At 43.9% G+C, this 13,687-nt stretch overlaps 1 protein-coding gene across 2 annotated transcripts in view; it reads left to right on the forward strand.

Annotated features, from left to right (window-relative positions):
• deaf1 (DEAF1 transcription factor) overlaps positions 1 to 13,271 on the forward strand; it is a 61,508-nt gene extending 48,237 nt beyond the window's left edge. For both annotated transcript variants that reach the window (XM_056282133.1, XM_056282134.1), the window contains exons 10-13: positions 6,103 to 6,416; positions 11,020 to 11,118; positions 12,189 to 12,278; positions 12,698 to 13,271. In XM_056282133.1, the coding sequence (XP_056138108.1) occupies positions 6,103 to 6,416; positions 11,020 to 11,118; positions 12,189 to 12,278; positions 12,698 to 12,802 (608 nt within the window). In that variant the 3' untranslated portion in view covers positions 12,803 to 13,271. The remainder of the gene's footprint in view (positions 1 to 6,102; positions 6,417 to 11,019; positions 11,119 to 12,188; positions 12,279 to 12,697) is intronic.
• Positions 13,272 to 13,687: the final 416 nt, after the last annotated feature.

A 13,687-nucleotide genomic window follows, 5' to 3' on the forward strand; every position in this document is an offset into this window, starting at 1 on the left:
TAATAATATAATATTATTATTAATATAATATCATATTAAACAAAATATTATCAAGAAATGTATCGCACTTTGCTGTAGAGACATTTGGCCATGTAACTGTCATCGTGAAATGCTTTGTTGACAGTTAAACACAATGTGTCCGCTAAATATGGTAAATTTGATGTAAAAAATGTTCTGCTTCACCCAACCACTGTATTACAAAATTAGGAGCACTACTCGTGATCAGTGCGTTAAAAGACACCGGGTAATGAAACAAAATAAAACAACCAACCACAGCCAACAACACATGTTCTACTACTACTACTACTACTCCTACTTTTGGCTGCTCCCATTAGGGGTCTCCACAGCAGATCATCTGTTTCCATCTCTTCCTGTCCTCTGCATCTTTGTCTGTCATGCCAGCCACCTGCACAATCTCCACAATCTACAATCTCCACTACTTCATCCAACTCAACCCAGAATTTGTCTTTCTCTTTCATCTCACGACCAACTTGCGGGGCATATGCACTGATAACATTCATCATCACACCTTCGATTTCCAGCTTCATACTCCTCACTCTGTCCGACGCTCTCTTCACCTCTAACACACTCTTGACACTCTTCCTTCAGGATTACCCCTACCGCATTTCTCCTCCTATCTGCATGATAGTAGAAGAGTTTGAACCCACCTGCGATGCTCCTGGCCTTACTCCCCTTCCACCTGGTCTCTTGCACACACAGTACATCTACCTTCCTTCTGTCCATCATATCAGCCAGATCGCTCCCTTTACCAGTCATAGTGCCAACATTAAAAGTTCTGACTCTAACCTCCACACTCCTACCCTACCCCCTCTCCCTCTGCCTCTAGACATGCCTTCCCTCTCTCCTTCCATCTATCTGTCCATCCATCCTTCTCCCTCACCCAACTATACCTTAGTTTCTACCGGCATTCTGCTGGCCAACAGTACCGGTGGCAGTCATTGGTAAGCCATGCCTTGACTGATCCAGTACGGAAATCTAATTTATGATCTGCATATTTGATTTGGCAAAGGTTTTATGCCGGATGCCTTTCTTGATGCAACCTTCCCCATTTATTCCAGCACTAAGAATACACTGACTTGTGCATCCTCAGTGGTTGGGTTACATGTTATAAAATAAGTAAAATGAATAAATACAATTTAATTTTGCCCTAGAATAGGTGTAAGTATTATACTAGAATAACTGTAATTATTGCACTTGTATGACTGTAATTATGCACTACAACATAATTTCGCTATGTTATTACCGACAGGTATGCATCTTTATTAATACTACACAATAAAATAACGTATTTTCCCTGCGGGATGGGAGAAGACAAAATCAATGGAACTCTAATGTGCGGGCGTCAATGGTCAGAACATTTGCAGGTGTGGGCGGGAGTGGGCACACACATTGCAGGAGCGGGCGGTAATGGTCAGAAATGCAGCGGGAGTGGGATTAAGGAAACAGTTCTGTGCAGGACTCTACTCCAAACCACTAATCTTGCTTTGGCTTTCCAGGTAGATCTCACAGGCTGTGACCACATATACACAGACACATATGTGGGCATGCATGCACTTATTCACGCCCAAACTCTCAGTTGCACACAGTAACAGCCCCAAACACACTTGCTACACACACACTCAAACACACGCTTATATATATTCTCTTCAGTTTGCTCTCTGCTCTTCTTTTCCTGCCATTGATTTTTCTCGGATGGTTTTGTTCTCATCACTCTTCTTTCATCCTGTTTGTCACTTGGATCGTCTTTTTTTTTTCCCTCTCTTTCCTTACCTCCCGCTGATCATTTGTCTTTTTCTGACCCTGTGTACCTCCCCTCTCAGTGCATGATTGGTTTATATGTGCCACCCTGCCAGTCCCTCAGCATTTTGTTTAGATAATTTCCCTCCTCACTGACTTGTCATTTAAGCTTTTTCTTTTCTTTTCTTGGTTTAAATATGCCAAGTTACACAATGGGTACCTCCAGCTGAGTGGTTTGATTGGCTGCCCAAATAGCTCCCACCGGCAAGTTGCAATACAACAGATGGATTTTATGTGTCTGTTTCTGCGCTGCTATTTCAATAGTGAAAAGCTCAAACACATCAATGGCATGATTGACGGGGAAAAAGTGATGTAGGCGCATCCAGGATCATCACGATGTCCAAGCAATGCGAACGGCCACTGTTTATCATCTCCACGTGAGTCACTGCCTTGTTCTTCTCACCGATGCTTGACACGGTCCACCTGCTTTGGAAATGTCACAGTCCAGGGAGCATCCTGCTGGGTGTCGGTGAGAGAATGAGCACCCTGCAGAGACAGAGCGGGCCAGCTCAAAGACACGGCCTCTCCATTCAGTTTATATGCACATATCACATGACTGCGTGCACCAACGGCAAAACCAAGGCCACATTGGCACCATGTGGGTCTTTAGCGATGGCTGAAGCATGAAGCTCCTCACCAAAGGTTAATACAAACTACTGGCTAGCTGGTTCTGTGGTGTTTAACAGGGTTGTAAAAAGCTGCTGACTTCCTGGGTCAGTGATTGCAGACATGTGATTTTATTCATCTTTTTCAAATCCCCACATTAAGAAAAACCTGGACAGGAAAAGTGAATGAGCAGCACCCCACCCCCCTTCGGCTTCAGTAACTGCTGTTTTAGGTGCCCTCCTTTCTTTTTATGATGTGGTACGATAATCCCCATCCTGTAAACACAGAAATGATGCAGGCAGGAAACTACCTAGAAAGAAAAATTTTGTCTCTGAGCAAAATAGTGAAGCTACTCAAGATTGGCTTGGCTTATCGAAAGAAAATTCATTCCACAATCCAACAAGTTGTACTATTAAAGCTAAGATTTGTCTCTTACATACATTGACTGGTGGACACCAGCCACTACACCAACACCATAGAGCTGGAAGATAATATCAATATAGCATCGTTATCGTGATTTAAGATTAGATATCGTCTGGCAATTTGAATATATAGTAATGTGGTGATATAATTAAGTGTTGTCATTTCCTGATCTTAAAGGAAGAATTACAGTAAAGTGATATAATTTTCTGAATTTATTCCACTGTTTTAACTGAATCAAATGAACAGTGAATGCCTCTTCCTGCTAGTCATCATATCCACATTACTGATGATCATTTCTCAGAATGTTCTTGTGTGTAAATACCTTATGAAAGCATTAATAGACACACAGAATATTGTCACTTTATTGATATTGAGGTATTCAGTCAAAAATAGTGTGATGTTTTATTTTATCAATATCACCCAGCGCTACCAACACCAGTCAATTCCACAATTTCATACAGTACCACAAGTGCATGACAGGGCAGAAGAGGGCTTATTTTCCTCCTGGTATGTAGTCCTACCCAAGGGTTGAGAAACAATTACAGAATAAAGATCAAATAAATGCCAATAAAAAGAAAGCAACAAAAAAAAATATAATAAAAATCAAAAGTGAGAGAGAAAGAGAGAGAATGGAACATTATGGTATGAAAGAAATGCATACTGACTGTGTAGACTCCCCCCCGACTGGAGAGAGCCCAATTTTAAGCCCTCGTACATCCACCCTGCTCCACCTACATCAGAACATTACAATGTTTTCAAATATGTCTTCTATTTTATTTTATCTTACTTAGCAGCCAGGTGCAGTTGGGCTTGTCAATTGACAAAAGAATGTAGGTCAGTTTAGTAAATATCCCTGTGAATGACAACCCAACCTCCTTGTGACTGAACTGTGACATTTATAACCTCACCCATATTGGACTCCTTGCACGGTAAAAAGCCAAGGACTATTCGCGATACTCTCAATCCCAGGTCAGGTCCCACTGGGCGGCACGGTGGCACAGTGGTTAGAGCTGTCGCCTCACAGCAAGAAGGTCCTGCTTTCGAACCCTGACGTTGTCCAACCTTGAGGGTCATCCCAGGTCATCCTCTGTGTGGAGTTTGCATGTTTTCTCCGTGTCTGCGGTGGGTTTTCTCTGGGTGCTGCGGTTTCCTCCCACCATCAAAAAGACATACACTACCGTTCAAAAGTTTGGGATCACCCAAACAATTTTGTGTTTTCCATGAAAAGTCACACTTATTCACCACCATATGTTGTGAAATGAATAGAAAATAGAGTCAAGACATTGACAAGGTTAGAAATAATGATTTGTATTTGAAATAAGATTTTTTTTACATCAAACTTTGCTTTCGTCAAAGAATCCTCCATTTGCAGCAATTACAGCATTGCAGACCTTTGGCATTCTAGCTGTTAATTTGTTGAGGTAATCTGGAGAAATTGCACCCCACGCTTCCAGAAGCAGCTCCCACAAGTTGGATTGGTTGGATGGGCACTTCTTTGAGCAGATTGAGTTTCTGGAGCATCACATTTGTGGGGTCAATTAAACGCTCAAAATGGCCAGAAAAAGAGAACTTTCATCTGAAACTCGACAGTCTACTCTTGTTCTTAGAAATGAAGGCTATTCCATGCGAGAAATTGCTAAGAAATTGAAGATTTCCTACACCGGTGTGTACTACTCCCTTCAGAGGACAGCACAAACAGGCTCTAACCAGAGTAGAAAAAGAAGTGGGAGGCCGCGTTGCACAACTGAGCAAGAAGATAAGTACATTAGAGTCTCTAGTTTGAGAAACAGACGCCTCACAGGTCCCCAACTGGCATCTTCATTAAATAGTACCTGTTAGAGCCTGTTTGTGCTGTCCTCTGAAGGGAGTAGTACACACCGGTGTAGGAAATCTTCAATTTCTTAGCAATTTCTCGCATGCAATAGCCTTCATTTCTAAGAACAAGAATAGACTGTCGAGTTTCAGATGAAAGTTCTCTTTTTCTGGCCATTTTGAGCGTTTAATTGACCCCACAAATGTGATGCTCCAGAAACTCAATCTGCTCAAAGAAGTGCCCATCCAACCAATCCAACTTGTGGGAGCTGCTTCTGGAAGCGTGGGGTGCAATTTCTCCAGATTACCTCAACAAATTAACAGCTAGAATGCCAAAGGTCTGCAATGCTGTAATTGCTGCAAATGGAGGATTCTTTAACGAAAGCAAAGTTTGATGTAAAAAAAATCTTATTTCAAATAAAAATCATTATTTCTAACCTTGTCAATGTCTTGACTCTATTTTCTATTCATTTCACAACATATGGTGGTGAATAAGTGTGACTTTTCATGGAAAACACGAAATTGTTTGGGTGATCCCAAACTTTTGAACGGTAGTGTACATGTTGGGGTTAATATTCCTGTCTGTGCCCCTGAGCAAGGCAATGGAAAGAAGAACTGGAGTTGGTCCCCAGGTGCTGCCGGCGGCTGCCCACTGCTGCTAGCTACACAGCTACGATGGGTTAAATGCAGAGAAAGAATTGCCCCACGGGAATTAATAAAATTATTAATCATGGTCAAGGCACCCAGGTGGTGTGGCAGTCTATTCCGTTGCCTACCAACACGGGGATCGCCGGTTCGAATCTCCGTGTTACCTCCGGCTTGGACAGGCATCCCTACAGACACAATTGGCAGTGTCTGTGGGTGGGAAGCCAGATGTGGATATGTGTCCTGGTCGCTGCACTAGCGCCTCCTCTGGTTTACCGGGGTGCCTGTTCAGAGGGGAGGGGGAACTGGGGGGAATAGCGTGACCCTCCCATGCGCGACGTCCCCCTGGCGAAACTCCTCACTGTCAGGTGAAAAAAAGCGACTGGCAACTCCACATGTATCAGAGGAGGCATGTGGTAGTCTGCAGCCCCCCCCCCTCAGATCAGCAGAGGGGGTGAAGCAGTGACTGGAACGGCTTAGAAGAGTGGGGTAATTGGCCGGATACAATTGGGGAGAAAAAGATCATCTGGTTTTTCTGGGTGTTGTAGATTGGCCTTAAGTTGACCATTTCCTGTAATCACATGAATGAATTACATTGAAAAAGGCAACATGTGTTGACACCATATATCAGGGTAACTTTCAGTGTAATAAGTACTTTTAGAATATTATGTTGCGCTTATGTTACTGTCACATTTCAGGTTTACAGAACTTTAATACAAAAAGCCAATTGTAAATATTACCTTAATGAACTATCTCAGTCATGAATTCCCCCTCCGTGTCCCTCCTTGTCCTCCATAGTGTTAACGGCTCTCCCAGCCCTGGCCATGGTTCCCCAGTCAGTGCAGACGAAGATGGCAGTGGCCCCTCCATCTCCAAGCCTAGTCAATGGGCTGGAGGTAGGGCCGGTGGGGACACTGGCCCCAGTGGAGACCATGGGACCCGTGGTGAGCGAAAGTCCACCAAAGAGTATGTGGCTGTACCTGGAGGAGATAGCCAACACCTTGCTGAGCAATGTTCAGCAGCTCAAAGCCCTCATTGAACAGGCCAAGCAGCAAGCCGGCCAGTCAGGACAGGACACAGGTCACGACAAAGGTCATGTCACAAAAAAGGAGGTGAGTAGACTGTTTTAGTTTTGTGTAGTTTAGTTTAGACTCATCGCTATACAAACAGTGATGAAATGATGAAACGGTAAAATTACGGTAAAACGGTAAAAAATTAAAACAGAAAAAAAAATACAAAAAATAAATCTTGCATAAAAGGAAGCAACAAGAACCAATCAATATAACAGGCAAGGTTAAAATAATTTTCAAGTGCTGGAAAAGAAATGATGGTAAAACTTGTATTACATAGAGCTGTTTTTTTAATGTGTGAAGACTTTTTGATCCCTGTGAGTTTTTAAACTCCTTATCTTCTAATTTTGGATTTGTTCATGATGAGTTGACACTAAACTGCAGGCTGCTTGCTTTCCACCCATTATTTATGATGTAGTTTTGACATTTGTTATGTATTGTGTAGTACTGTGAAGGTTGCAACCTTCTGTCATGGGCCCAGTTTAGTCAAGTGTTTGTAATGGGAGGTGTGGTTTCAATTTTTTTTTTGTATAACCCTTTATAACAGTTGAGAGAGCTTTGCATTCACACAACAAAAAAACAGGTGGAGGAGTTGACAACAGTGGTTGACACTGTCTATCCTTAGACTCTTAGTTCAGGTGAGGAACATTCGGCAAGAAAAAAAACAGTCTTGAAAAAAATGGGAGAAACTTCAGGAATGGCATCAGAAGCGGTATCCTTGTATGATGGACAGGTGTGCCATAGGTACACAATGAGCAAAGTAGACAGTGTGTTAAAAGATTGAGAGAAAAAGCCCAATGACTAGAATTAATGATAACAAAACAAGGCAAAAAAATGAACCCCGGAACAGTGCAGCATGCAGAAGCATGTGAAGCATCCTCCCCAAAAATCCCCACAGAGCCGGACCGTTCCATGCAGCATCAGTTAAGTACCACAGAGCCCAGGAAAAAGTAAACAATACTCTCATACACAGAGCGGCCAGACCTAAACATAGCACACACACAGACAGACAGAGAAGTTGCAGAGTGAGGATGATGCATAGCAAGAGCTGTCACAAATATTGAAGAAGGACTCATGAACACAAGAGACAGACAAGAGCCTCCAGAGAGGCAAGGGCCCAAGTCTGTGGGAACAAAGAATACAGGGAGGCTCTTGGAGTAGTGCACCTGTTATGCCAATATTAAAAAATATATATATATATTTTTTATGGTAGGATGAATCCACTAGTAGCTTTCAGATTGTGTAAAAATGGGTAATCACACTTTGGTCTAATCCAGTGGCATTCAACCATGTCCTATGCCAGGGGTGGGCAATCTTATCCAGAAAGGGCCAGTGTGAGTGAAGGTTTTTGTTCCAACCAAGCAGTTACACACCTGTGTCTCCTCATCAAGTTCCTCAGCAAAGACTCTACTGGTTGATTAGTGGGATCAGGTGTGTAACTGCTTGGTTGGAACAAAAACCTTCACCCACACTGGCCCTTTCTGGGTAAGAATGCCCACCCCTGAACTATGGAGAGCCATGTGCATGCGGTCTTTGTTTCCATCCAAACACTACACCAGCTGATTTCATTGAAAATTGCCCCAGTCACACCGGCATTTACGACCACCACATTTTATACTGAAATAAATTCATCTGAATAGAATTTTCTCAAATCAGTGGATGCACTTCTGGTAGCGGAAGTGAAAACATTTTCATCCACCCATTATCCAAGCCACTTATCCCAATTGGGGTCACGGGATGCTGCAGCCTATCCCAGCAGTCACTGGGCAGCAGGCGGGGACACACCGTGGACAAGCCACCAGTCCATCACAGGGCTACAGGCCCTCATATCATATCATATCATAATCATAGTACTGCTATATGAAGTAGTAGTACAGCTACACAGTATTGCTACGCAAAAAAACATCACAGCCAAGATTACATGTCATGTTGAGTCATTCAGTCTGCCCTAGATCATCAAGGGTAGATAAAAATACGAAGACATTTACATTGCTGCCTGGGAAGGTTGGGTGAAAAAAAAATTACATTTTATTTTGTTTTTGTTTTGTTTTGTTTTTTTGATTTTGCTCCCTTTTTCTCCCCAATTGTACCTGTCCAATTACCCCACTCTTCCGAGCCGTCCCGGTCGCTGCTCCACCCCCTTTGCCAATCCAGGGAGGGCTGCAGATTACCACATGTCTCCTCTGATACATGTGGAGTCACCAGCCGCTTCTTTTCACCTGGCAGTAAGGAGTTTCACCAGGGGGACGTAGCGTGTGGGAGGATCACGTTTTTCCCCCCAGTTCCCCCTCCCCCCTGAACAAGTGCCCCAACCGACCAGAGGAGGCAGTAGTACAGTGACCAGGGCACCACATAACAACATCCGGCTTCCCACCCGCAGACACGGCCAATTGTCTCTGTAGGGACACTCGACCAAGCCGGAGGTAACACGGGGATTCGAACTGGCAATCCCTGTGTTGGTAGGCAACAGAATAGACTGCTATGCTACCCAGATGCCCCAGCAAAGTTAATTTTCACGATACCTGTGCATATAGTTCGGTTTTGGTGATCTTTAACACGTGAATTTGTGCCTTTGACTAATAGGAAAACTGCTCAGATTGTTGACCTCTGAGGGGCTGGTCACACCGAAGAGTCCAAAGTGGAGGAAGCTATCCTTTTAGCAGCATCACATCATCCGATTTTATATATTTGTGCCCTGCTGGAATATAAATTTTTAAAAAAATGTGCCATGGTTTGCAGTCAGTCATGAGGCAGGAGTTGCCTGGGTCCAGATGTTTGAATCCGCCCACTCCACCGAGTTGACTGATTCTTCTGGCCTGGCATCACGACATGAAACAGCGGTTTCTCGGTTGAAAAAGTGATTATCCAATGCGTGTCGTGGGGCAACTAACGATTAGCCAATCTATATCCCCCGACATCGTGAATTTTTTATACCTTTGTTCCGCCCCACTCTTAAAACCCCAGCAAAACCAGTATGTTGGCATGGCTACACATCAGTGTCGACTTAAAAAGACATTAAATTCAGGCAGATACCTTTGGTCTCTGGTGATTGGTTAGGCAAATCGAATCTTTTCCCATGGAAATCAGTTAGATTGGAGGCAATGTCAGACTGAAGATGGAAATGGAGTGTAACGAGTTGACAATTCTGTCTGACATCAGACAACAGGAAGGAATAGACCATTTAACTGTTTCATTTTGTTGTGTTTAGTGGTTTTAGTTGCCAAGCTTCCAGCACTGCAAGGATATGCAACAAAAAAAAAAGTTCACTCTGCTAATAACACACCTTCATGTAACAGTGGAGGATTAATCGGTGAAATCAGCTGGGGTAGTGTTGGAACGGCATGAAAAGTAAATGGGCTTGACCCCCCCATGGCACATGGTTAAATGCCGCTGGTTTAATCTCTGGAGAAATGGCCGTAGCTCCAGCGTAGAAATGACCCTCCCTCAACCTCATCTCAATGGGCTGGATTCAGCCAATTTGAATAGTTGGTGTGAGTTTGCCATTCAGTAAAAGTCGCAGTCACTGTCACATCACATCAGAAGTCACAACAATTAATCAGTCAATCAAGTTGCATTTTATATAGCGCTTTTCTAGCTTCAACAGCCACTCAAAGCGCTTTACAAGAAATTCACCAATGATACCGTAGCCTATCCCATTAAAAGATCAATATAATAACAATAATAATAAATCAAACCTACATAGTGCTCCTCCAACACTCAAAGTCGCCCCGCAACAAACGGCGGTGAAACGAGACAGCAGACAAACACAACACAGACACACAGGGGCGGATGGGAGGGGGGGCCACTAGAGGGAGAAGCGGTGGCAGCCACAGAAGAAGGTGATTGAGTCCAGGAGAAAAAATGCCTGCGAGGTTGTCCAGGTAGCATAGTGGTCTTTTATGTTGCCTACCTACACGGGGATCACTAGTTCGAATCCCCGTATTCCCTCCGGCTTGATCGGGCGTCCCTACACACACAATTGGCCGTGTCTGCGGGTGGGAAGACGGATGTGGGTATGTGTCCTGGTCACTGCACTAGCGCCTCCTCTGGTCGGTTGGGGCGCCTGTTTGGTGGGGGGGGGGGCTGGGGGGAATGGCGTGATCTTCCCACACGCTACATCCCCCCTAGTGAAACTCCTCACTGTCAGGTGAAAAGAAATGGCTGGCGACTCCAGGCATGTGGTAGTCTGCAGCCCTCCCCTGGATCGGCAGAGGGGGTGGAGCAGCGACCAGGACGGCTCGGAAGAGTGGCGCAAGTATAATTGGGGAGAAAAAGGGGAGGGAGTCTGAAAAAAAAGAAAAAATGCCTGCAGCATATCATGAAATAAATATAAGAAATCGAAGCGACTCCCATCTGTAACCTTTTTACGCTCCAAAATATCACTAAATCTAACTGGAACGGTATTACTTTTTTTAAAAGAGTGACCATAAATAAAGGATTTTTTTTAAAGTGTTTACTAAGCCTAAGATCAATGATCATAAAGTTTTCTAAACTCATTAAAAAATGTGAGTACATTAAAAAAAAAAAGAAATTAAAATTTCACCCAGCAACAGTACTATGTTGATAATCTCAGGTCATACTGTGTGTGTGTGTGTGTGTGTGTGTGTGTGTGTGTGTGTGGGTGTGTGATTCCTGTTTGTTGCAGTGTCCCCTCGGCCAACCGTTCCAGAGCCAGATCTCATTTCAGCAGCCAGACAACCCTGAGGCCAAGAGGGGCTCAGAGATCACAGAGCTCATCGTGAATGTATGTAGCTCGATGTGCCCTGCACACACACACACACACACCACACGCACACACTCCACACTCATGCACACAATTTCACGCTCACACACACAGAACAATTAGAAAAAGTGGTGAAAGAGCACCTTTTTGACGAGTGCGCATCTACTTCTGTGCATCCACATCTTTCCATCCAACGCAAGACAGCGAGCCTGACTTTGAACAAGGTCACATACACACACACACACACACACACACCTAAAAAGTGAGTCTGTCAGCAGAACTCACATTCTCATAACCCTGTCATATACAATGTGTAAAGAGCTCAGGTGCTCTTGAAGGCCATGTGATGTCAGGGAGCGTATGTATTCGTAAGCAGGAGGAGGATGCCACATGGGTTGAGTTGGAAATTAGCGCAGTTTACATGCCGACATGTTGCGCGCCTCATTTGCCCTTGGTCTTTTTGTTGTGATCATGTCGTAGGTACTCAAGCGCAACTCCATTTGCGATCCTCTCTCAACAGAAAACACCATAGGGGTGGCATGTGGGACTTTGTGTGTGTCTGTGTGTGTAAATATATACATATATATATATGGCTCTTTTTGTTTACCTCGAAGTTTAATGCCGTCTGTCATTTCCTCTACCTAAAGGTGGGTTTTCGTATCTACCACATATTCTGAGTACTCACTTACCATTCGCCACACGCCGAGCCTTTTCGTGTGCAATGTGGCGGTTACATTACCATTTCCAGGAAGCCAGTATTGCTGCTGTGTGCTCGCAGTCAAGACCAGACTCATCGAAGGAAAAAAAACTCATATCAACAGAGGGGCTCCCCTATACAGGAAATGTTTGAATGTGGAATTTTTGTATGATGTATATGTCAAGAGTGATACAGCTTCCCTTCTGGCGATATTCCTCCCAGGCTGTTGCTAAGACCTGTACCACGTGTGTCATTTCGGCGAAACTGTAATGCTTTCTGAGTGTCTTCATACAAATAGTAACGAAAACCAGAATCCTCTCCAGTTTGTTGTGCTTGGTAAGTCAAGCGGTCTTGATTTTCTATGTTCTTATGTATACATCCCTTCTCCCCACAGCAAATGTGTGTGAACTGTGGCCGGGAAGCCATGAGTGAGTGCACCGGCTGTCACAAGGTCAACTACTGCTCCACGTTCTGCCAGAGAAAAGTAAGGCCTTCCCAAGTACAGACCAACTACCCCCACTGCAGTCCAGAGCCTGATAGTCTGCTCTTGGTTTCCTTTGCCAGCCAATGAAAGCACTCACTTGTTTATACATGCATATATTTTGTATACATGCATATATTTTGTATACACACACACACACACACACACACATATATATATATACACACATATACAATACACACGCACACACAAAGCATCATTCCACGGTTATTAAGTTATCAGGGACAGAAGTGAAATACAATGTTATTTTAATGACTTGTTCTTAACTTTTTTAGTCTGTTTTTTTTTTTTTTTTTTTTAGATGTTGGATTTGTTCCTTTTTAACTCCCAGCACTTTTTTTTAACTTTACAAAATCAATATCTAACCACCTACCGCTTCTCTTCTGTTTTCATTGTTCCAGGACTGGAAGGAGCACCAGCACAGCTGCTGCCAGACGGGTGAGGCTGTCACCGTACAGGAAGAGGTGCCCATGTCAACTTTAGACATAGAAAAAGTCAAGGTCTAGTGGGCTCAGATGCTGAAAAGTGCATTGACTCTGTCCTTTTACAAGAAGAAGACACAGGCAAACAGCGCCGGGGGGGGGGGGGGTCCACGCCTGCAGTCAGCATTCAGACAAGCACTTCTGTTCCATGTTTACATCCAAAGTGGGGGTAGGCAGAGCTTGTCCAACTTGTCATGGCTGCCAGATTCCTCCATATGAATGACAGATGCAGAGATGGCTCTTGTTTTTTTTCCTGTCCTCTTGGAAAAAAGGAATTTCTCGTGGCTGCAAAAATCCGGAAAAGGAAAAATCATCTGGCTCACTCCTGATACAAATGATTACATATTTTAAGTTAGTTTTGACCTACTGCCATCTTATAGGTTGCTGTTTATTGTGTAGAAATTCGTTAAGCTCTAGAGCAGCGGTGGCGAACCATGTCCCATGGAGAGCCATGTGTATGCGGGTTTTCATTCCAGTCAGACTCCACACCAGATGATTTCACTGATTAGCAACCCTTCAGCCAAAGAGGAAGAATGTATCAGTGAAATCAGCTGGTGTGGAGTCCAGCTGGAATGAAAACCTGCATACACATGGCTCTCCATGGCACATGGTTAGCCACCCCTGCTCTAGAGTGATGTGACAGAGTCGACAGTCGTATTGTCACATGTCGTCGCCACCACTGTCAGTGTGCATCCAAATGCATATGAATCAAAATCTTCTAATCCCATCAAGTTCTGAAGGTGTGGAAATTCTTTTAAATCAGGAAAAAGAGAATGTGTGGAACTGGAGGAACACTGAACTGCTGGGGAATGCATGGGTTGGCAAAGTAAATGAGAATCTCCCACCATCTTTCCCTCAGTAATTACCGTTAATCCTAGAGCCCGACCGATATGGGATTTTTGAGACTGA

The sequence above is a fragment of the Lampris incognitus genome, chromosome 6 (genome assembly GCF_029633865.1).
Source record: "Lampris incognitus isolate fLamInc1 chromosome 6, fLamInc1.hap2, whole genome shotgun sequence".
Lineage (NCBI taxonomy): Eukaryota > Metazoa > Chordata > Actinopteri > Lampriformes > Lampridae > Lampris > Lampris incognitus.